General features: G+C 44.6%; 1 protein-coding gene across 6 annotated transcripts in view; it reads right to left on the bottom strand.

Annotated features, from left to right (window-relative positions):
* Rhot1 (ras homolog family member T1) overlaps nucleotides 1-9,907 on the bottom strand; it is a 69,214-nt gene extending 59,307 nt beyond the window's left edge. For 2 of the 6 annotated variants that reach the window (XM_051158101.1, XM_051158100.1), the window contains exon 1: nucleotides 9,647-9,904. In XM_051158101.1, coding sequence (XP_051014058.1) covers nucleotides 9,647-9,722 — 76 coding nt within the window. In that variant the 5' untranslated portion in view covers nucleotides 9,723-9,904. Of the gene's footprint in view, nucleotides 1-9,646 lie in introns of all 6 variants that reach the window. The other 4 variants (XM_051158096.1, XM_051158097.1, XM_051158099.1 and 1 more) reach the window with 4 other exon arrangements.
* Nucleotides 9,908-24,866: the final 14,959 nt, after the last annotated feature.

Below are 24,866 nucleotides of genomic sequence, written 5' to 3'. Positions count from 1 at the left end.
AGTCCAGGACAGCCAACGGTATAGAGAGAAATCTTGTTGGGGGCGGGGGAGAAAGAAAAAAAGAAAAAAATTGGGACTGGGCATGTGGTGCACACCTTTAATCCCAGCACTTGGGAGGCAGAGGCAGGAGGATCGCTGTGAGTTCGAGGCCAGCCTGGTCTACAAAGCAAGTCCAGGACAGCCAAGGCTACACAGAGAAATCCTGTCTCGAAGAACCAAAAAAAAAAAAAAAAAGAAAAGAAAAAGAAAAAGAAAAAAAGAAAAGACAAGAGGGAGGGGATAACTATGTCATTACGAAAGAACAATTACAGGTTTGGTGATTTAGCCAAGTGTGATGGTACCTTTAAGCCTAGCACCTGGGACACAGTGACGGCTCGATCTCTGTGAAATCGAAGCCAGCATGGTCCACAAAGTTAAGTTCTAGGACAGCCAGGGAAGGTATACAGAGAAACCCTGTCTCGAAAAAGAAAGAAAAGAAAAAAGAGAGAGAGAAAGGCCGGGCATGGAGTCGCATGCTTTTAACCCCGGCACTTAGGAGGCAGATGGATCTCTGTGAGTTCAAGGCCAACCTGGTCTACAAAGTGAGTCTAGGACAGTCAGGGCTGTTACATAGGGAAACCCTGTCTTAAAAAAAAAAAAAAAAAAAAAAAAAGCCAGAGAGAGGTGAGGTGAGGGAGGGAGGGAGGGAGAGAGAGAGAATGAATATGAATTATGTACCTGGGCCCAGTGGCTAACACATGCAGTCCTAGAATTTGGGAAACAAGATGATCACTGTGGCCCAGGATACACAGTGAGTTCCAGGCCAGCCTGGGCTACAGTGAGACCAAAACAAAACAAAACCAGAGAGGATGGTGGTAGGGATGGGACCAAGAAGAATTACTCTACACCTTTATCTTCTGAAACAGGGTTTCTCACAGAACATGGCAGTCACTGGTCCACTAGGCGGGCTGGCAACTGAGCTCTGGGCAATCTGAATGTCTCCACTCTGGCTATTCTGGAGTTACAGATACATCTGACCACACCCAGCCTCTTTTTTTTTTTTTTTTTTTTTTTTTTTTAAAGACAGGGTTTCTCTGTGTAGCCTTGGCTGTCCTGGACTTGCTTTATAGACCAGGCTGGTCTTGAACTCACAGAGAGCCACCTGCCTCTGCCTCTGCCACCAAGCCCAGCTTGTCCCAGCCTCTTTTTCCTACCAGACAGGGTCTCTCAATATAGCCCTGGCTGTCCTGGAATTCACTATGTAGACCAAGACAGCCTCAAATTCAGTCACTTGCCTTTGCATCAAGTGCTGCGATTAAAGGTGTGCACCACACACCCAGCCCTTTTTGGTCTTTTTTTAAAGAGTTATTTACATACGTGTGGGCATTTTGCCAGTGTATATGTCTGTGTACCATGTGTGTACAGTGCTGGAGGAAGCCAGGAGGCATAAGATTCCCTACACCTGGAGTTGCAGATGGTGTAAGCCACCTTGTGGGTGCTGGGACGCAAACCCAGGCCCTCTGAGAGCGCAGCCAGTGCTCTTGCCCACTGAGCCGTCCCTCCAGCCCCATGCCCAGCTTTTTATGTAGGTGCACTTTAGTGGAAGGCGCTTTACCAACTGAGCCGTCTCCTAAGCTTTGAAGGGTAGATTTTAATTCGTAGGTGCTAGTGACACAGAAAGAATCTCTCTAGAAAAAGAATATATACTTCATATATAATACCTTGTGCGATCATCCTATAATGCACATATACTGTATTGGTAAGCTGTCGTGTCTTTTTTGAGCTCATTGAGAACCTGGTTCTAGAAGCAGGGTTGCCTCCGACCTCCATTTCAGATCTAACATGTTTATCTCCGTGTTTACCAGGGCCTTTTTTCTGGAGATAGATTAGCCCACCTAACTCTGCAACAGGGAAGGGAGAATAGCAAAACAGCCCAAGAGTAAAATTATTGTGTCCTCAAGAACACTTAAAGGATGAACCGTTTCCAACAGAGACTACTATCATGTATCCCATCATATATAGTAAATGCTGCCGTAGGAAACAGCATCCAGTTCAGGCAGCCATGGGATGCGCATTCCAGGAGAGAGCGCTCAATAAGGAACTACCGCTGGCTGCCTTGCAGGACTTTCTGGACACTGTACGCCCTGCACTGACAACTTTACATCTCTGCTGTTACTCATTCCTTCACTTGGAAGCCTCACCCCAGGGAAGCCCTGCCCTGTCTGGGACTCCCTCTAGCCTTCACTCCAGCTGACTGGGGCTGCCCTGGTCAGATTTAGGTTTTGTGTTTTGGTTTTGGTTTGTTTTGAGACAGGGTTTCTTTGTGTAATAGTCCTGGCTATCTTGGAACCCTCTTTGTAGACCAACTCACAGACATCCTCCTGCCTCTGCCTCCTGAGTGCTGGGATTAAAGGCATATGCCACCACACACAGCCCAGATTTTTTTTCAATTTTCTTAGAACTATTTTTATTTCATGTGTGGGGGTTTTTTGTTTGCATGTATGTCTGTGCCATGTATGTGCTTGGTGCCCACAAAGGTCACAAGAGGACACTGGGTCCTCTAGAACTAGAGTTGCAAAGCCAGGGCCACTGGAAGAGCAGTTGCTCTTAACCACTCAGCCATTTCTCCTAGCAACCCAGTCAATTTCTACTAGAAGCTCTGATCATCCAATGAGGGGTCTTCTACTCTCTACCTATCAAGTTAGCTGTCGCTTACTATTTATTTTTTTACCTTGGCTCACTGTACACCTAACTCACTCATTCAGAACCCAATTTATGACATTTGTAGATCACTCTCCAAACTGCACAGAATATATCCTTAGCCACAGTGTGTCCTCCTAGATCAGTGGTTCTCCACCTGTCAGCCACACCCCGGGGTCACATAGCAGATCTCCTACATATCAGATACTTACATTACAATTCATAACAGTAGCAAAATTCCAGTTATGAAGTAGCAATGAAAATAACCTTGTGGTTGGGGGTCACCACAACATGAGGAGCTGCCTTAAAGGGTCACAACGTTAGCAGGGTTGAGAAGCACTGTCCTAGATAGAGGGGATAAGCACTATTTAATAAATCTGTTTAATCTTTAATATTTTTCCAATGGAAAGCAACATGCTTTCAAGTGACCTTAGAAAGTTTTCTAAAATAAGTCCTGGTTTATGCTCCAAGTCTCTTAGATTTATGCCAGTTTATACCTAAAGAATCACTCTTCATTCTCATCAATTCTCTAAAGCCTCTAGTGTTTTTGAGACATTATTCTCCTAGAAAAGACAAGCAAGACATAAAATAGACATGGTAATGCCACAATAACAACCTCGTCTAATTTACAGCCAGAACACAGGGCTCTCCCCGACCACAAAGCACATAAGGACTAGTCAATGGATAGCTGCTGTCCCTTCTGATCCTGACACAACCACTGGATTTAAGACAAGAGGCCAAACTTGTGGGCTGTCCGTGCCTGCCATCTCTGCAACAGGGAGGGCTGTAGGTTTGAGGACAACCTACACTTACACTTCCTAACAAATCCCGCCAGTAAAACATTGTCTTAAAAGAACAAAGAAGAGCCAGGGGGTGGCGGCATATGCCTTTAATCCCAGCACTTGGAAAGCAGAGGCAGGGTGATGGCTGTGAGTTCGAGGCCAGCCTGGTCTACAATGTGAGTCCAGGATAGCCAAGGCTACAAAGAGAAACCCCGTCTCAAAAAATCAAAACAAAACAAAAAATGAACAAAGAAGAGAGGAGGATAATTATTTTGTTGTGTTTGCTTTTTTGAGACACGGTCTCACTAGGTTGGGCTAGACCTTTCTATGTAGACAATGTGAGCACTACCAGTGGAAGTCTAAAAGAACTGAATTAGCTTAAACTCATTCGTTCTTTCAGTAAACACTCCAGTGCTATCTTGTGCAGGAGATAGAAAAGAACAAGATAAATCCCCTGTCCTCTGGGGTTAGTGCCTAGGCCAGGGACTTCTTGCAGAAAGAGCAACGAAGAAAACAGTATGAGTGAAGTGAAGGCCACACTGTGGAGGACCTTGTTGGACTTTCCTCTGAGTGAAAGTATACCTCCCTAGAGAACTTTTTAAGTGTGCAGCACGACCTGGGATTGAGAGCTAGGGATCAACCCAGAGCCTTGAGTATGCTAGACAAGTAGACGAGAATTTTTTTTTGAGAGATATTTTTTAAAGATAGTTCCACTTGCTTCATGGAGAATGGAGAAACGTAGATAAGGGAAATCAGTTAAAAGGAACATTGCAAAAGTTTAGACTATAACTTCACTCTGCATCTTAGGCAGAGGTTGGGGTGGTTGATGGTGAGTTAGATACAACAGAGAAGAGCTATCAGACCATTTGAAAACAAGGAAACAGATCCATGGTACTGATTTTTAAAACAGGACTTCAGGCCTGGCGTGGTGGGGCACACCTTTAATCCCAGCATTTGGGAGGCAGAGGCAGACAGATTACTGTGAGTTTGAGGCCAGCCTGGTCTACACAGCAAGTCCAGGACAACCAGGGCTACACAGAGAAACCCTGTCTCGAAAAACAAACAAAAAAAGAAAAAACAGGACTCCATTAAAACTGTAACTTGATAAACAATATAGCTGGGCAGTGGAGGCACATATCTTTAATCCCAATACTTAGGAGGCAGAGGCAGGCAGATCTTTTATGAGTCCAAGGCCAACATGCTCTACAGAGTGAGTTTGTGAACAGACACGATACACAGAGAAACTCTATGTTGAAGAACAAAAACAAAGCTAGCCAGTGGTGGTGCACGCCTTTAATCCCAAAACTCAGGAGGCAGAGGCAGGTAGATCTCTGTGAGTTCAAGGCCAGCCTGGTCAAGAAGGAAAGAAAGTGAGAAAGAGGGAGGGCGAGAAAGAAAGTGAGAAAGAGAAAGAAACAGAGAAAGAGAGAGAGAACAGGGAAGAAGAGGAGGAGATCTGGTGTTCTCTTCTGGCCTGCAGGCAGAACACTATATACATAATAAATACATAATCTTAAAAACAAAAACAAGGGCTGGAAAGATGGCTCAGAGGTTAAGAACACTGACTGTTCTTCCTAAGGACCTGAGTTCAATTCCCAGCAACCACATGGTGGCCTCTTCTGGCCTATAGGTGCATATGTGAGCAGAGCAATGTATACATAATAAATACATCTTTAAAAAAACAAAAACAAACCTGTAATAATGTTACCTAATGCCATTTGGATAAAGTATTGCTAATTCTATAATTAACAAAGGCATTTTTAAAGCATAGTAAAACAAACCTAGCAAAATGTAAATTTATTTATTTGTTTTGTTTTTTGAGACAGAGTCTCTCTACTATGTAGCACTGGATGTCCTAGAACTTGCTATGTAAACCAGGCTGGCCTCACACTCAATAGACATCCACCTGCCTCTGCCTCCCAAATGCTTGGATTAAAGGAGTCACATCTGAACACGAAAAATTATGACCTGAGCTCACTACTTTTAAAGACTTTTAGGAATATATTTTGTGATAATAGTAATTCACTTTTGATCTGAATGGTATTTGATAAACAACATTAAGCTATGGCATAGCATTCCCTGCAAACCAATGTCTTAAGGCTTTACAGACAGCCTAAGTTCCTTATCTTTGTATAAAGCAAAAAGCAGTTAGCATAATGCCTGGATAGATCAGAAGTGGGCCAAGAAAATACACCAGGATAACTGAGCCAACACAATGCTGAAACCATTCACCATTTCAGAGCACCAGGGAATGAAGTTGCCACTGCCTGGTTCAGGACAGACACTGACAGGAATACAGAGTAACGGAGTGACACAAAAGAATACATATACTTGAAATCCACAATACCAGAAAGGATAGATACTCCTTTAGCTTTGCCTCCCCCAACCCCATCTTTAAGCAATTGAAAACTAGATGTTTAAGTTGCATATTAAAAACTCAAACCACAACCACTTTTTTCTAACACCAAAGGAACAGATAATAAATGTGTCAGATCTATATTAAAATGGTCTCTGACACACATTTGCCTACTGTTTGATCATTTTATTTTTAAATCTTTTTTTTTTTAAAGACAATATCTCGCTATGTAGCCTACACTTACCCAGAACTCACTAGATAAGCCAGATTTGTCTTGAACCTGTGGTAATCTCCTCCCTCCTGTGTGCTAGGATTACAAGTATATGCCCTAAATCTGGGATTTAAAATGCTACAGCCAGGCTAAAGGCAGACAATCATTTACATTAACTCTCAAAACGTAGGGCCTGTGAGACCGCTCAGCAGCAGATAAGGGCGCTTGTCTCAAAGTCAGACTGCCAAAGTTCAATCCCCAAAATCCACATGGTGGGAGGAACAAACTCCCACAAGTTGTCCTCAGATCTGCACACACACAAACAAACCTCAGAAATAAATTTTAAAAGTAAAGCTTAGGGCTAGGTAGTTTCTAGTCAGAGCACTCAGAAGAGTTAGAGGCCAGCCTGTCTCAGAGGGGGAAAAAAAAACCCTAAAATGACTGAAATTTCAGTTAGGTATAACTAACTATACTTGAACACTTTAAAATGTGAAAATATATATGTAGCTATGCATGGTGGCACAAGCCTTTAATCCTAGTACTTGGGAGGCAGAGGCAGATGGATCTGTGAGTTTGAGGCCAGCCCGGTCTACAAAGTGAGTTCCAGGACAGCCAGAGCTACACAGAGAAACCCTGTCTCAATAATGCCCGCTCCCCCCCCCAAAAAAAAGAGGGTGGGAGGGAGGGAGGGAGGGAGGGAGAGATAAAGAAAGCAAACATATGAATGGAAAGGCTGAGAAGCTCACTTGGTAGAGTGATTCCCTACCAGGCACAGACCTCAAGCTTGACAGCAAGCACAACATAGGCTAAGCAGGGAGGCACAAACCAGGAAGCCAAGCCCTCAGGATGTACAGCTAGAGGACCAAAAGCTATAGAGCCAGCTCACAGCAAATTTAATACTTTACCTCAAAGAGGAAAGGGTAGAATAGATGAGGAGGAGAGGAGGAAAAATACATACATATAATTTGGGGTTTTTGGTTGGTTGGTTGGTTGGTTGGTTGGTTGGTTGGTGTGTGTTTTTACAAGACAGGGCGTCCCTCTGTAGCCCTAGCTGTCCTGGAACTCATAATATCCACCTGCCTCTGCCTCCCAAGTGCTGGGATTAGAGGTATATTGCACAAATACCTGGCTTTTTCTCGTTCTTTTTTTCCTCCCCTTTTAAATTTTTATTTATTTATTTACTTTTGCTTTTCCTGGTTTTTCAAGACAGGGTTTCTCTGTGTAGCCTTGGCTGCCCTGTACTCACTTTGTAGACTAGGCTGGCCTCGAATTCACACAGCCATCCGCCTGCCTCTGCCTCCCGAGTGCTAGGATTAAAGATATGCACCACCGTGTTTGGCTTTAGTTTGTTTTCTTAACAGTAGATGATGGCCTAAAACTGTGGTGCCAAACTTCACCTGTCTGTGCTGTACTGGAGGCTGAACTCAGGTCCTCATGTATGCCAAGCAAGTGCTCTACTCTCCCACTCAGCCATCCTCCTGAGGAATGGATAACAGATGTGAGCCATCAGCATGATCGGTACCACCCTTTCTCTCATTTGCTTTCATTACTAAGTGACGAGATTTTTCTGACAAATTTTAACCTTTTGCATATTCCTAAATAATACTCTTAAAGTGGAATGTAAACATCCTAAGGGTGACACACTGAATCTTACACATGTTTGGCATTTCTATTCGGACATTTTATACGCTAATGCTACATAATTGATTCCTATATTGAATACCAGAGCCAAAATACCTATCTTTTTTTATCTTTCAATACAGGGTTTCTCTGTTTAGCCTTGGCTGTCCTGGACCCACTTTGTAGACCAGGCTGGCCTCGAACTCAGAGATCTGCCTGCCTCTGCCTCCTCAAGTGCTTAGATTACAGGTGTGCACCACCATGCCCAGCTAATACCTATCTTTTCTTTTTTTAATTGTTTTTCTTTTAAAGTATCAGACTTGTTTGAGGTCAGCTGGGTCTACAAAGCGAGTCCAGGACAGCAAGGCTACACAGAGAAACCCTGCTTCGAAAAACCGAGGGAAAAAAAAAAAGCATCAGACTTTTATAAAATACAGTTGAGGGGTTGCCTGTTCATTTTCCCTAATTTTGATGCAAATGTAACAGCATCAAGCATACCTTAAATAACACCTTCCTTTACCAAGTAAAGGTTTTGGTGCAAAACACAGTTTAAGATATCATTATAAATAAAACTTAAAATTTCAAAACTGAAAGCCCAAAGGTGAACTATGCTTAGCAAAGCTTGGTTCCAAATTCTGACTAGAGAGTTCACAAAGATTACTGCTACAGCAACAGGGGTAAGCAGTTCTCCGGTCTTTTTGAGGCCCGAAGACCACCTGTATGTAACTCTCAGGGGTCTGACTCCCTCTGTCTCCGTCCCAAGAGCACACCCTACCCGGAATCAAGCTGGGAGGGATCTTTGTGAATTCGAGGCCAGCCTGGGCTATAGAGCGAGTTCCGGGACAGCGAAGGAAACCGTGTCTTGAAAAACCAAACAAAACACTTCATGTGTGCACTCTCCTTTTTTGGGGGGTGTATCACAGTGACATATAAAGGCTACTCAAACTCTAATGTAGTTTACAATAAAGGGCTTCAAATCAGCATCAGCAATGGCGGAACGTTAACTAATAAACTTTTAAACAAATCACGTCCTCTTTAGCCCTCTTGTTAATTTTTGTTGCCGTGATTGAGTCATGTAACTTGTAACAAGACGAGGAACGCCTGCTGCACTGCCTTCCTGTCAGCCAGCAAAGGCGTTTTTGGTTTTTGTTTTGTTTTGTTTTTTACCTGCAAAAAGTGAAACCTTACAATCTCTAGGGAGTCTTGGGTACATGCGTCTATTCTGCAGTCTTCTATGCCTGCTCTTATTCATGAAATAACTACCACATAGCTGGAATAGCTAACAAGGAGCAAAAATTAAGGCTTTTAGGATAATAATTGCCTCAACTAAAGGTCCCTCCCTAGTAAAGTATCGCTCACTAAGTACTCGTATTAACTTGAAACAGTTAGTTCAACGCAAAGCATAGGTATAGCAACAAATTTAAATTAAAAAAAAAAAATTTTTTTTTTAGCCCGCTATCTTAAAACTCTTTTTCTCCTTGGTGCTGGAAACTGGATCCCAGATGTTTATACTGCCGAGGTACGCACGCACCCCAACGCGCCCTCTTAATGCCCATGCACAGAAGCAGCGAAGGCAGCAAGTGAAGAAAGAAAGAAAGAAAGAAAAAAAAAAAAGATTCCAGAAACCTGACCTTGCCCACAAGTCCACTAGTTCTGCAACTCCTCCTCCCCCTAGTGTCCCCACGAGCCGGTTCCTGCAGTCCCAAGTGCCCAGTCGGCCTGTTCCAACATCTGCCTGGCAGGGAGTGACCGACAGGCTACGAAGGGTCGGACAGAAGGTGGCCCGAGAAACGCCGAGGCCCGAGAGGAAAGGACTGGAAGGGGCGAGGGCGACAGCCTTCGCGGCGAGACGGTCGAGCATTAGGGACTAAAGGGGGACAAGGCCTGCAGGGAGCACGGAGGGACAGGGCAGAACCTTGGGAAGGGAAAAAAAGCCGAGGGGCTGGCAGGCTTGGAGGGAGCACTCCGGCGGCGAGGCCGGCCAGGGCGCGGACTCACGTTCTCCCACCAGCAGGATCCGCACGTCTTTCTTCATGTCGGAGGCTCGCAGGGGCCGCGCTCGGCCCGCACGCATGGAGCGCACGCCTCACGCCGGGAGCGCCCAGCCCGTGGCGCCGCTCTCCCCGCGCTACCGCCGCCCCCTGCCAGCCTCCCGGGCCTACTGCGCCCGAACCTCGGCCGCCCGGACCAGCCGCACCGACTCCTCCCCGGCTGCTCCGCTCTGGAGCCGCGGGCCAAGCCAGCTCCGCCTCCTCCGGCTCCGTGGACGCGGGCGGCGGCGGGCGTGGCGGCGGGGACGACGGCGTGCAGCGAGGGACACGCGCTTTCGGAACGCAAAGGCCCTCGTGGCTGGAACAGCGCCCCCGCAGGCAGCCTTGACAGTAGCGCAAAACCCAGGAGACTCACCTTCACCTCTAGACACTGCGTGAGATAAAAGTGGCAGATTCCTTAGTTGTAACCCACTATTTTTGCAGAATAAGAACAGCAGGAATTCTTTCTCCAGGGCCACACAGCAGGAACTTTGTCATGACTCACAGCAGGAATCTTCTCACTAAATGGTAAGATCCAGAAGGGCAGGTGACCTGTCTACCTGGTTTTCAGCTGTGTCCACACTGTTGGACTTTTCCTTTTTAAAATTGCTTTATTGGGCCGGGCCTGGTGGCGCACGCCTTTAATCCCAGCACTCGGGAGGCAGAGGCAGGCGGATCTTCGTGAGTTCGAGGCCAGCCGGGTCTACAAAGTGAGTCCAGGACAGCCAAGGCTACACAGAGAAACCCTGTCTCGAAAAACCAAAAATAAATAAATAAGACAGCACACACACCAAAAGTTACACATAATTTGTGAATTTATGAACACAATTTAGAGGAATTCAAAGGTGTACATAATCTGTTTCCTCTAGAAGTCATGTGGTGTGCAGCAGTTCAGAGGTGCTGAGCAGTTTTCTGGGTTTGAATCCAGATTCTATCACTCATTAGCTATGTGATCCTGAGTCAGGTCTCTACTTCCCTGACGCTATTCATTCTTCTGTGGCCTGGCAGTGATAGTCACCTTCCTCATAGGCCATTGCAAAGAAAAACTGCAGTTATGCTGGAAGTGGCAGCACATGCCTTTAATCCCCGTACTCAGGAGGCAGAGGCAGAGGCAGGCCAAAAGTCCATGAGTTTGAAGCCAGCCTGGTCTACACAGTGAGTTCCTGCTGATTGGCAGATCTCTGTAGGCTCAATTTCCGTAACAATTACATTTTATTATGAACTTATAAACTGAGAGTGTCTCACTTATAACCCTACTAACCTAAACAATAGGGAAAGGAGATTAAAGAACACAATAATAAAACCTTAAGGGTATCCATTCCGAGGAACGATTCTCCTGGCGTAGTCAGCAGGATTTCTTCTGCTGGAACCTGGAGCAACCAGAACCCGGAACCTCAGCCGGAGCCCGGAGCCCCGAAGCCTTCCTTCGAGCAGTTCTCTCTAGGAGCGTCTCGAAGTGGAGTGATGAACAGTCAAAACTATCCCAAGTCTCTCCAAAAAGCCCCCTCTAAGGGAAGGATATAAAGGAGGACATAAGCCGGGCGTGGTGGCGCACACCTTTAATCCCAGCACTCGGGAGGCAGAGGCAGACGAATCGCTGTGAGTTCGAGGCCAGCCTGGTCTACAAAGTGAGTCCAGGATGGCCAAGGCTACACAGAGAGACCCTGTCTCGAAAAACCAAATAAAAAAAAAAGGAGGACATAAATTTATAGAATAAAAAGTAGATTATTGAATCTACTAGCCTCGCATATTTCACATTGGTATTCAAATATTTTACACTGGTATTGTAGATTGATGGAAATTTAGGACTATTTTACTCAACTTTTGCTTTTATGTATTTTATATTGTATGTTGATAGAACTGTAAAACTGTATATTGTATGTTGGTTGAAACAAGGTCATTTTGTTTGACATTTACTTAATATATTATACATGTGCAACTCATTTGAAAAGGTGAGGTACAGTTCTAGTCTTATGAAAGCTAATCATTATAACCTGTTCAGGATGATTGGAGACAAAAGTTATAAATCTTAATAGATACTAAATTACTTAATTATAGAACAAGCCTTATTTAGTTTCTTGTATATGTTATCAAAAAGAATAGATAGATAATGGATAGAATAGAGAAATAGATGGTCTTTAAACGCTCCCAGAGATCCACAGAATATGGCATTTAATAATAAAGGGTTCTTATGACAGACACATCTGCTTCTGGCAGCACCTCCAGTCTAATTATAAGGGCATCAAGAAATGATAGTGAGGGCCGGGCGTGGTGGCGCACGCCTTTAATCCCAGCACTCGGGAGGCAGAGGCTGGCGGATCGCTGTGAGTTCGAGGCCAGCCTGGTCTACAAATTGAGTCTAGGACAGCCAAGGCTACACAGAGAAACCCTGTCTGAAAAAAACAAAAAAAAAAAAGAAAGAAAGAAAGGATAGTGGCAGATAGCCACTGGACTGAGGAACTGTGCTTGTCTCTACTGCTGATGACAGACTGACCGTCTACAATGATCAAGCCTGATACTGAGAACTTGGCTGCCCAGCCTTGCAGGGACCAGGTGGGCCAGTCCTTCAGGATTCCTGCTTCAGAGCAGTCTGTCAGATGATTTTGGGCCAGTGGGTTGAAGACTGGATGCCCCGACGATGGAGAGGAAGCTGTGACTGGGCGGGTAGTCACCTCTCTGTTCTGTCTATACTTTTGGAAGTTGCTTACCTGCACTTCCTTCATTTTAGATAGTTTTCTTTCTGGGGTCTCTGATGGGGTTGAAGACTAGATAGTCACAGGGTTACTATTTTTGAAAACCTCTGGACACTAGGATCAGACTCAGTAGGATAGGATAGATAGTGAAATAATTTCTCCAAGACTGTCAAATACAAATGGGCTGGTCCTTGTTGATAGGACTTTTACTGAATAATTCTCATAATTACTTTTATTGTATATAGTTTATTCTATTTAATAGAAAGGTGGAGATGTAGGAGAGATTAACATGTGTTTGTGTTGATCCCAAGTGTGTGATGGGGAACAGACTAGTGAGACAGCAGGATGTTTATTTCCTTAGAAGTCGAACCACTTTGTGGAGGAGCTTAGATGTTGCCAGCTGAAAATATTCTAGTAGAGACTTGGAGAGAGAGGACTTGGGATTGTTTTGGCTGTTCATCAGCACTTTGAAAGACACTCCTAGAGATAGCTGCTCCAGGGAAAGCATCAAGGCTTTGAACTCCAGCTGAGTCTTCAGGTTCCAGTTGCTCCAGGCTCTAGCAGCAACCTTGGTTGAATTGCGAGGTTGCTGAGATCCTGCTGACTACGCCAGGAGAATCGTTCCTCGGAACTAATATCCTTAAGGTTTCATTATTGTGTTCTTTAATCTCCTTTTCCTATTGTTTGGGTTAGTTGGGGTGTAAGGGAGGTAGGCTCGTTTAATAAGTTCATAATAAAATATAGTTGTTAAGAAAATTGAGGGACCGGGAGGTGGTGGCGCACGCCTTTAATCCCAGCACTCGGGAGGCAGAGGCAGGCGGATCGCTGTGAGTTCGAGGCCAGCCTGGTCTACAAAGTGAGTCCAGGATAGCCAAGGCTACAGAGAGAAACCCTGTCTCGAAAAACCAAAAAAAAAAAAAGAAAAAGAAAATTGAGCCGGGGCTGGAGAGATGGCTCAGTGGTTAAGAGCACCACCTGCTCTTCCAGAGGTCCTGAGTTCAATTCCTAGCAACCACATGCTGGGTCACAACCATCTATAATGTGATCTGATGCCCTCTTTGGCAGATAAAGCACTGATATACAATAAATTAAAATAAATAAATAAAAAGAAAATTGAGCTTACACCCCTCTCCTGTTTGGGGCTCATATATATAGCTTATAGCTCCTCCCAGAGTCTGTCCACATGTTTTTCAGCTGGCCACAATCAAGCTCCTGCACGAGGTTGGTTTGTCTTCTAGTGGATTAACACCAGCTGTTCTCTCACAAGCCCGTTCCTCATCCCACTCTTGGGATCACAACAAAAAACATGTTTATCTCTCCTTCAGATCTCTGTGAGTTAAAGGTGATCATGGTCTACCGAGTGAGTTCTGGAATCCTGTTTAATGTGTGCTGTCTACACATGTGTTTATGCACATATGCATGCCGCCCTTTCTCCTGCTTGGAAGCCACAGCCAGTCTTCCTCTGTCTCTGTTCACTTTGGTTTTGTTTGTTTGTTTGTTTGTTTGTTTGTTTCAAGGATGGTCTCTCACTAAAGCTAGAGCTCCTCACCAATATGACCAGACTGGCTGGCCAGAACGACACTCTGGATCTGCCTGTCTTCACTCTCTCACCTCCAGAGCCAGGGTTACAGATGCGTGGCATAGCACTTTATACATGGGTGCTAGAAAAAAAAAAAGTTAAACAAATACCAGATCATCAATAACAAAGGCCTTTGGAAGAAGGGAAAATCTCAGCTGGGCATGGTGGCGCACGCCTTTAATCCCAGCACTCGGGAGGCAGAGGCAGGCGGATCACTGTGAGTTCGAGGCCAGCCTGGTCTACAAAGGGAGTCCAGGACAGCCAAGGCTACAAAGAGAGACCCTGTCTCGAAAAGCCAAAAAAAAAAAAAAAAAAAAAAAAAAGGGAAAACCTTTAGGGAACTGCCATCTCAATCAACATTTTGTAGAGGGTCATGACCTCAGCCGCTCTCTGCACCAGATAGCAGTATCTCAATCAACATTTTGTAGAGGGTTGTGACCTCAGCCGCTCTCTGCACCAGATAGCAGTATTAATTCTAATTCTGCAAGCCTCCTACACACAGGAATTAAAAGAGAGAAGTCTTCACGGTGTTGTAGATGTGTACTCGTTAAAAGTTCTGACACTTTTGGGGGGGGCATTTTTTTTTGTTTGTTTGTATTTTTCGAGACAGAATTTCTCTGTGTAGCCTTGGCTGTCCTGAACTCACTTTGAAGACCAGGACTGGCCTCGAACTTACAGAAGTCAGCCTGCCTCTGCCTCCTGGGTGCAAGTTCTGACACTTTTATCAAGGCAAAGAGTCTGCTAGGCAGGATCTAGGGAGAAAGTTGACACGGGAAATGCTATTATGAGAAAGTGCTTTGTAAACAACACTGTATGTTCAATTTTCTTAACCAATATATTTTATTAACAACTTGGTGACCGAGCATACATCACTTATAACTCAACTAACCAAAACAATAGGAATTGAGGATTAATGGACACAACAACAAAACCATAAGGATATCAGTTCCGAGGAACAATTCTCCTGGCACAATCAGCAGGATTTCTTCTGCTGGAACCTAGAGTAACCAGAACCCAGAATCTCAGCAGGAGCCAGAGCCCCAAAGCCTTCCCTCGAGCAGTTCTCTCTAGGAGCATCTGGAAGTGCAGCGATGAACAGCCAAAACTATCCCAAGTCTCAAAAAAGCCCCGCCTCTAGTTTTCGGCTCATTTATATATCTCCTCACGGGATCTTCTCAGCTGGCAACAATCAAGCTCCTGCATGAGGTTATTGGTCTTCTAGTGAATTAACCTCACCTGTTCTCTCACAAGACCGTTCTGATCCCTCACCTGGGATCCTAAAAAACAGGCTTATCTCTCCTTCACAACACTCACTTTCACATCCTAGCAGAGGGGCTGCACAGTTAAGAGCACTGGCTGTTCTTCCTGAGACTCAAGTTTGATTTCCAGCATCCATATGGTGGCTCACGGCTGTCTGTAACTCTGGATTTAAGGGATCTTGTCCCTCTGAAGGTGCTCAGCACTCACACAGTACATAGACATATATGTAGGCAAAACAACACATGCATGTAACATAAAATGAAATAAGACAATCCAAGCTGAACGTGGTGTAATCACAGCACTCAAGAGGCTGACGCTGGAGGGTTGTGAGCTCCAGATAGTCTCAAACGAACCAAAAAAGCCTAGACTCACAGGAAGGAGGCCACACCAAGTGATGCCATCTGGCAGTATTTATGGATGGGTATAAACCAAGGCCAGAGCTTTGCTAAAGGGGAGGAAAGGGAGATTGGTATACTGGGGTTTTCCCCACCTCTCTTTGCCTGTCCTGGAGATGATCCAGGCCCCACAGCTTGCCCTGAGCCCTCCACCTCTCTTTCTTTCTTTCTTTCTTTCTCTCTCTCTCTCTCTCTCTCTCTCTCTCTCTCTCTCTCTGTCTGTCCTGGAGATGATGCGGGCCCCATGGCTTGCCCTGAGCCCTATGCCCTTCTCATGATGGTAGCAAATGTCCACCAGGGCTCACTCAGAACTCTTCCTAAAGATAACATGGATCATGGCTAAGAACAGGGAATTCTGAGTCCCCTGCTTGCCTCTGAACATTAACTGGCCAGTTGCTTGCTGAGCAGTATTAGTCAAGTTATTTAATTTCTCTGTTGCCTCAGATGCCAAATAGAAAAAACAATGGGACATATTATGTGAGATTGTTAGGAAAATTATGCTATGTAATGAAAAAAAGTCTCATAGTACTGCCTGGTGCATAGTAAATTATATATATTTTTTCTTTTCTTTTATGTGCATTGGTGTTTTGCCTGCGTGAATGTCTGTATGAGCGTGTCAGATCTTGGACTTACAATTATGAGCTGCCATCTGGGTGCTTGGAATTGAACCTGGGTCCCCTAGAAGAGCAGTCAGTGCTCTCAACCTCCGAGCCATCTCTCCAGCCCTGGTAAATGATATTTTAATGCTGGATATAAAATAAATCCTGAGGGAAGTAAGTAACTTCTTGTTTTGTACTGTTTTTGAGACAGGGTCTTTCTTTGTGGCCCTGGCAGTCTTGGAACTGACTATATAGACCAAGCTGGCCTTGAATTCAGACTTCTGCCTGCCTCTCACCTCACCCCACCCCTCCCAGGACCATCTGTCACCACACTCAGTTGAGGGAAGTTACTTCTGTCTACCTCTCAGAGTCCGAGGATCAAGCCCCTGATAAATTACACAACAAAATGTGAGGCAGAAGCCTTCGTTGGCAGTGAAACCTACTGTGGGGATATTATTGGAGTGTGTTAAATAGATCGGGTGATGCCAAGAGGACATGTTGGCGGCTAGAAGGCACTGATGGAATTTTACTCCAGTGTGCTAACAGGGAGCTTCCCTTTCACAAGCTGGCCTTTGTGCCACTGCAATGGAGGGACCACAGAGAAGAGGGAGCAAAGTTCTTCTGCCTAGAGATAAGAGGACCTATCTTTTCTGCCTATCAAAGGGAGCACTTGCAACACAACCTCTCTCCTGAGTCCCAGGAGGGTGCAACATCCCAGGCCAGTAGGCAGGCCTGCTGGGTAAAAGAGATGATTAGTATGCCAGAAGATGACGAGCAGAGGGCAGGACAAGGGCTTCATCTCTGATTCTTAAAGTGCCTCACCAGCCTGGGCAAGAGGCCAAATGGAACGTTGCTTGGCTTCAGTCCCACCCTGCAGACCCTTGGGCCCTCAAGCTAAACCCAAAGAAGCATCCATCACTTGCCTCCTCTTTGCTTTTCTTCTCTTCCTCGGTGCTGATGATCGGCAGAGGGCCTTGCGAGCGCCAAGTGTTCTGCCACTGCGTCTCAGCCCTGTGAGCTCCCTTTTCACCTTTCCTATTCCGAAGCAGAGCTTCACCACATTGCCCAGGCTGGCTCTGAACTCACTCTGTAACCTAAATGGGTTCTGACCTTGCGATCCTCCTGCCTCGGTCTCTCAAGTAGCTGGGAATTGTAATCCTGTTCCTCTGGGAGCCTGTGGGGCTCCGATTCTTCATTTTTGTTCTTTTAAAAAGGCTGACTGCTTTTCCTACCGTGCCCATTCTGGTGGAGAGGAAAACAAAACAAAACAAAAAAATCCAACGGCTCGGTATTTGGTAAATACTCTGTAAGCTTTCAGCAAAGTTGATCTTGGTTCAATATTCAAACATCCATGGGCTCTCCGTGACCCCGTGAAGGAGGACTCCTGAAAGGGGTCTGTGTCTGCAGGACAGCTGGTTGGCTGACTAGAATTTCAGTCCTGTGGACAGATTGGAATGTGGCAGGTCCAGAGGCGAATCACCTTATTTTGTGCTCAATTCTGGCCCTCTGGAACAGCCATGTTTTGCCCCTGACAGGCAACTAGCTTCTACCAATCCAAAAACTTAACGCCATCAGCCAGTGTCTTGAGCCTATGGAAAGGCTCCCTTTATCTCTTTATACCTGTGTCTCCTACGTACCCGCCCATGTATTTTACGCTGGAAGTTAGCCAAAAGGCGAGAATCGACCCCACTTGTGTATTTTATTTATTTATTTATTTATTTTGGTTTTTTGAGACAGGGTTTCTCTGTGTAGCCTTGGCTGTCCTAGACTTGCTTTGTAGACCAGGCTGGCCTCGAACTCACAGTGATCTGCCTGCCTCTGCCTCCTGAGTGCTGGGATTAAAGGCATGTGCCACCACCACCTGGCTCCCACTCATGTATTTTAAACTCGCCTTGATGTATGACTTTCTCTTTCTGTAACACTATAGAAATTTGTGAGCTAGGATGTGGGGTAGCCTAAAATCTGTGTTCCTGGGCCGTGGTCATTCAAAACAGCTCCAAAATAAATTTTTCCCTTAAACCCTTTACGATGAGAGCTGTGGTTTTATGTCCCAAGAGTCACCCTGTAGAGGACAAAGTCTCTGTTTGCTTGATTTGGCTTGATGTTATATCACTCACCACAGCCACTTACTGAAAGGGACAGGTCCATAACTGTGTTGGGAGAAACTTTTCAGACAAAACCTCATCTGTTGACTGGGATGAATCCAGTTTTCCTCTGAGCTTTCTCAGGCTTCTTCAAATACAGTGAAAAGACAAGTGCTCCTGACTAAGAGACAATTAATATTAAGAAACCCATCAGAGGGGGCTGGAGAGATGGCTCAGAGGTTAAGAGCACTGACTGTTCTTCCAGAGGTCCTGAGTTCAATTCCCAGCAACCACATGGTGGCTCACAACCATCTATAATGAGATCTGCTGCCCTCTTCTGGCCTGCAGCCATACATGCAGGTAGAACACGGTATATGTAATAAATAAATCTTTAAAAAAGATCTTCATGAGGGAAAAAAAAAAAAAGAAACCCATCAGACTGCCTCCCCACAAACAGCCTTGACCTCCCTTAGGAGGCAGTTACAGGCATAGACTCTGAATTCTGCATTTCTTCTCCAATAATTTGCCAGCTGTTCAGCCAGAAGCAAATAGCGCAATGTCTCTGAAATCCATAGTCCTCATCTCTGAAACAGAGCCATCTCATGGGCTCTCTCTGAGAAGGAAGCAATGCTGGCAAAGCATCCATTACGTTGCTTGACAGGGAGTGTTAGCTCACGTGTCACAGCCAACAGCTCATTTTGAACTCTCATTCTCTTCCTAGCCTGCCCACAGTGCCCTCAACTCTAAACGGCAAATGAGTATAATTTTTAATCACCTTAGGCACATTACTTCTTTTTTTTTTTTTTTCTGGCTTAGATAATACCAACCAGAGTAGGCCACAGGACATTTGTGAAAAACAGAAAAATTCCATAGACAGTAAATTGATAATTTGTGCTTACTCCTGAAAACACCAAAATTAAATATACCCCTATACAGCAATGAAACACACACACACACACACACACACACACACACACACACACACACACACACATGCTTACTGTCATTCAAAATAGACAGAGTTGTATTAATGTCCATCTGAGGCTCTGGGAAGGCCCTAGGCTGGGATCTCTGGGGCTGGATGCGGATGCCCCTCCAGTTCGCTTCATCTCTTGGCTCACCAGAGCTGATGGCTCAGGCAACTGATCAGGATTGAAAGAAGGAAGAGGAAAGGGAGCCCAGGGTTTCTTCTCTAGGGACTGGCTGTGTTGTGTGTGGCCAAGGAGGAAAACTTAAACTGACCGCAACTTCCCTACAACCAGGGCGCCAAACGCTGTTTCTAGCCAAAAAACTGGAGGGGGTCGTAAAAGGAGGCCCTTTGATCTGTAGACAGGCCTCCTTGCGGAGCTCTCCAGTAAGCTAATGTAAACTTACACCTGCTAGCTCTAGAAGGCTGATGGTAAAGCCCTGTGTCTGCTAACTTATTTGCAAATCTACAGGGAAATCAGAGATAAAAAAGATAGAAAATAAACCACTCACACACACACACACACACTCGAGAGAAAAGGTGGATGAAGTTAGGCATCTTGTTTTGTTTTGTTTTTCGAGACAGGGTTTCTCTGTGTAGCCTTGGCTGTCCTGGACTCACTTTGTAGACCAGGCTGGCTTCGAACTCATACCAATCCACCTGCCTCTGCTTGCTGGGATTAAAGACGTGCGCCACCACAGCCAGCTGAAGTTAGGTATCTTAACTTCAACTGGATGAAGTTAAGCTTCCCAATTTCAACACTTTTTTTAAAAAAAATTTATTTATTTATTATGTACACAGTGTTCTGCCTGCAGTACACCTGTGGGCCATACGACGACATCAGATCTCATTATAGATGGTTGTGAGTCACCATGTGGGTGCTGGGAATTGAACTCAGGACCTCTGGAAGAACAGTTAGTTCTCTTAACCTCTGAGCCACCTCTCCAGCCCTCAACATTGTGTATTGTTGGTCACCGTACTTATACTTCTGAGAAAAGGGATTACCTCATAGTCAAAAAAAGACAATTACAAAAACAGATGAATTCTAAAATACAACAGGTCACATGATTTTAAGGTAAACATTTCTTATCTATGTACCCATTACATAAGTTCACAGTGAGTTCAGAGTGACAGAGGTTGACAAGGCCTAAAGGTTAACAGGTTCTAAAACCTACAAGAATATATGACTTTTCAAGACAGGGTTTCTCTGTGTAGCCTGGGCCATCCTGGACTCACTTTGTAGACCAGGCTGGCCTTGAACTCACAGCGATCCGCCTGCCTCTGCCTTCCGAGTGCTGGGATTAAAGGTGTAAAAAGAATATATGACTTATCAATTAGAACTGACCTAGCTACACATTTTCCAGCTATCTCTTGTTTATAGCGAGTTCAGGACAATAATTTTATCTGTCTTTCATTCTAAGAATCAGTAAATTTAAAATGACAGCATATGATGCCACAGGGTGACAAGGCATAAGGAATTAGAGCAGTTTGTATATTTAGACATTAAGGTTCGTGCTTAATTTAGACATTTCTAGGTAGACCCAGTATATCTTGGGTTCATGGTAAGTTTAAACCAACTTGCCTATGTTTACGGTGTATACCAGGATGTGGTGCCATCTGGAGTGGAGGCTTATCTGAGGCCATAAATCTGCTTCAAGGCTATCCCCTAGTGAGGCATCTGGAGGTCCACAAAGGTATTTATTGCAGCCATAAACTCTCTAAAATTGTTTTAGAAGAACTTTTAAAACTATTTGAATAAAATCAGGAATTCCATAATCAGGGATTAATTTATCTGAACAACAGTACATTCTCAACAAGATCCTGTAGGAAATTTGCTCAATCAGAGCTAGTTAATACCCAGACACTGACAGTTCATACCAATGCCAGATGTTTTTTCTTCTTTCTTTCTTTCTTTTTTTTTTTTTTTTTGTTGTTGTTTGAGATATGGTTTTTATCTGTAACCTTGGCTCTCCTGGCCTCACTTTGTAGACCAGGCTGGCCTTGAATGTAGCCTTGGATATCCTGGACTCACCTTGTAGACCAGGCTGGCCTTAGAGTCACAGTAATCCATCTGCCTCTGCCTCCCTGAGTGCTGGGATTAAAGGCGTGCGCCACCACGCCCAGCCCCAATGCCAGATTTTAGAGAGATGCAGCAGTGCACAATTGATGGGGTTGTCAGAGGTTGGAAGCAAGTCTGGGGTGCTTCACAGTAGAGACCTTGCAATATACCAGATCCCTTGGGGAGATTTATCGTGAGATATGTGCCCTCTTCTGGCCTGTAGGCACACATTCAGGTAGAATACTTGTCACGGACCGAGACGAGAGTTTCAAAGTATCAGGGTGTAAAGATAAGGAGAGTGACAAACAGAGCAACCAGAATTGAGTTTGTATCTGAGTGTATTTTTTAGGCAAGCAGCTTAAAATTTTATACATACATTTTTAAAAGCGGGGAGCAGGGGGTTTGTGGTTACATTTTCTCACGGAGATTTAAGGAAGTCAGTGAGCGATCAGGCATACACAGTGCAGGTACAGAATGCAAAGTTATTGTGCTGTCATATTTTGAATTACAACTTTAAATGAAACAATACAGGGTACAGATCACGCAGCAGAGATGTCATCACTTCTAAGTCACTGGCTTGGCATCAATATGCATGTGCTCCCTTGGTCCAGGGTCAACGTTCTTTGATAACCTGAACTTATGTCCAGCACCTGTATGTCAAGACAGTTTTTTCCTTAGTTCGTTTTTTAATATCTGAGCGCCACTATCTCAAATTTTTTGAAACACTTTCTTTCTCTGTAAGCCATAGGATAACTTATTAACTAATGATTAATTTTCAGTCGTGCCTCTTTTAGTAAGTGGAAGTGAAGTAGAACTACTCCAGCCCTCAACAGTCCCTGGCTGCAGTCCTGAGTTAGGGTCGTCTCACAGCAACGTGGTCCTGCCTGAAAAGTCCCGATTTGGCAGCGAAGTAGAGTTAAGTTAGGAGAACAGGACTGAAAGAAGAAGTGCAGTCGGCTTCTCCTGGCAGCAACGTCAGCCCCAGTCCAGGAGGCTCTCCCTGGTCGCGGGTCACAGCCTCAGGCTACAGACTCCACTGGAGGGGTCGTGACAAATACTGTATAAATAATAAATCTTTTTTTGTTGTTGTTAATTCACCATGAAGTATTTTATTAAGAATGTTCCTACGTTTTGTTGAAAATATTTTTTTAAATAATAAATCTTTAAAAAAAAAAAAAAAAAAGATATGTAATTTCATTTCCAGGCTCGGTGGCACATGCCCGTAATTCCAACACTTGAAGGCAGAGGCAGGCGATTTCTGTGAGTCCAAAACCAGCATGGTCTACAAACTGAGTCCAGGACAGCCAAGGCTACACAAAGAAACCCTGTCTCAAAAACCAAAACAACAACAAAAGATATGTAATTCCTTCAGGAAATTCACTTAGGAAATACTGATAAGAAGTCCGTATGTGGCCATTACAGGTATTACTTATTCTAATTTTTTTTGTTGTTACTGTTTTTTTGAAATGGGTTTCTCTGAGTAGCCCTGGCTGCCCTAGAACTAGCTCTATAGACCAAGCTGGCCTTGAACGCAGAGATCTGCCTGCTTGGCTATTTTCTAAGTATTTTGGTCTCTGGTTTATTATGGAGATCTCAACAGAACCTGATAATAAATATTGAAGGCCGAATGAAATAGAAACATATACATAGCTGGGCGTGGTGGCGCCCGCCTGTAATCCCAGCCCACAGGGAAGCAGAGGCAGGTGGATCTCTGAGTTCAAGGCCAGCCTAGTCTACAAAGTGAGTCTAGAACAGCCAAGGTTACACAGAGAAACCCTGTATCAAAAAAAACAAAAACAAAAACAAAAACAAAACAAAAAACAAAAGTAAGAAAAATAAACTGGGAGTAATAAATTGACGCTATAAAGGATTACAAACAAACTTGCATGGGAACTATTAAATTTTACAGTACTGCCTCTACTATAACTTGAAGATAAGTAACAGTAACGTTAGACTAACCAGTCTTGTCAGAAACTATAGAAAAGCAGTGCAGTGGTGGGGCACACCTTTAATCCCAGCACTCAGGAGGCAGAGGCAGGCAGATCTCTGTGAGTTCAAGGCCAGCCTCATCTACAAAGTTAGTTCCAGGACAGCCAGGGCTACACAGAGAAACCCTATCTTAAAAAACGAAAAGAAAAAGAAAGACTGTGAAAGGGAAATTTTGTAACTAATATAATTGAAGTTTAGGCTTGTTGAGAAAATAAACCTTTCTGTTAAGATTTATTCACCAGTGAGCTAGAGACATGACTCAGAGGTTAAAAGCACTGTTCATCTTCCAAAGGTCCTGAGTTCAATTCCCAACAACCACAGGGTGGCTTACAACCATCTATAATGAGACCTAGTGCCCTCTTCTGGCAGGCAGGCTGTGCAGGCAGAATACAGTATAAATATAAATAAATAAATTTTTTTTTTAATTTATTCACCAGGCTGTGTGTGGTGGCACACACCTGTAATCCCAGCACTCAGAGGTAGAGCAGGCGGATCTCTGTGAGTTTGAAGCCAGACTTGCCTACAAAGCGAGTCCAGGACAGCCAGGGCTGCACAGAGAAACGCTGTCTCAAAAATCAAAACGAAACAAAAAAGAGTTATTTACTAAGATACAGCCAGTTAGGCTCCATTTCCATAGGCGCAGACAGCCTGGCTCACAACCAGCCTATAGAACCATTCTCATATCAATATACTGTGGGGGCATGCCTTTAATCTCAGCACTCTTGAGGTGGAACCAGGTGGACCTCTGAGTTAGAAGCCAGCCTGATCCCAGGACAGCCAGGGCTATATAAAGACTCTGCCTCAAAAAAGACAAAACCAAACCAAACATCAAGGTGATGTCCCTGTGTAAGAGCCATCAATGATGAAGTTCAGAACCTGGTCCTGTTATAAGGAAAAGCGGAGGACAGAACACAGGGCTTGGTGCATGCAAAGTAAACCCCCCACTGCTAAGCTACACCACAGCCTGTGCAGTGTTCTGAAACACTGAATTGGTGGACCTCTTATTACACAGCAATCGCTAAGCAACACATATCCCGCTGGCTGGGCATGCTTAAGGTCACTATTTGCTTCAAGGATCACTACAAGGACCCGCTGATCTCAGCATAGCTGCGATGCTCGTGATTTCAGTTTGTTACATTGAAAGGGCACAGACTGAAATGAACAGAAGGCACATAAGGTAGGGTCCAGGAGGGCTCCCTCCTCCCAACAGTGGTACATGGGGACATAAACACGGTATAACAGCTAGAGATGGTCGTCCAGCTGTGCTGTGGGGTTAGGCTTTTAGTGGGGGGCGGGGGGTGTCAGTCATGTAAGTGTGACTTGCAGGCCACAGGCTGGTTGAACCAGCAGTCCTAGATGAAGGCAAAGGGATAGAGAGTGGTCCAAAGTCCTTGTTATTAGGCAAGCTGTTGAGGGCTTAGAGGTCACCACATTCAGGAGACACTCCAGGCCAACTCAAGGTTCAAAGAACTCAAATCTGTTTAGTTAATCCTTACACACACACACACACACACACACACACACACACACACACACACACACACAAACTTCAAAAGTGGGCAG

The sequence above is a fragment of the Acomys russatus genome, chromosome 16 (genome assembly GCF_903995435.1).
Source record: "Acomys russatus chromosome 16, mAcoRus1.1, whole genome shotgun sequence".
Classification (NCBI taxonomy): domain Eukaryota; kingdom Metazoa; phylum Chordata; class Mammalia; order Rodentia; family Muridae; genus Acomys; species Acomys russatus.
Note: the sequence above shows the minus strand (reverse complement) of the source record. Positions and strands in the feature narration are given on the sequence as shown.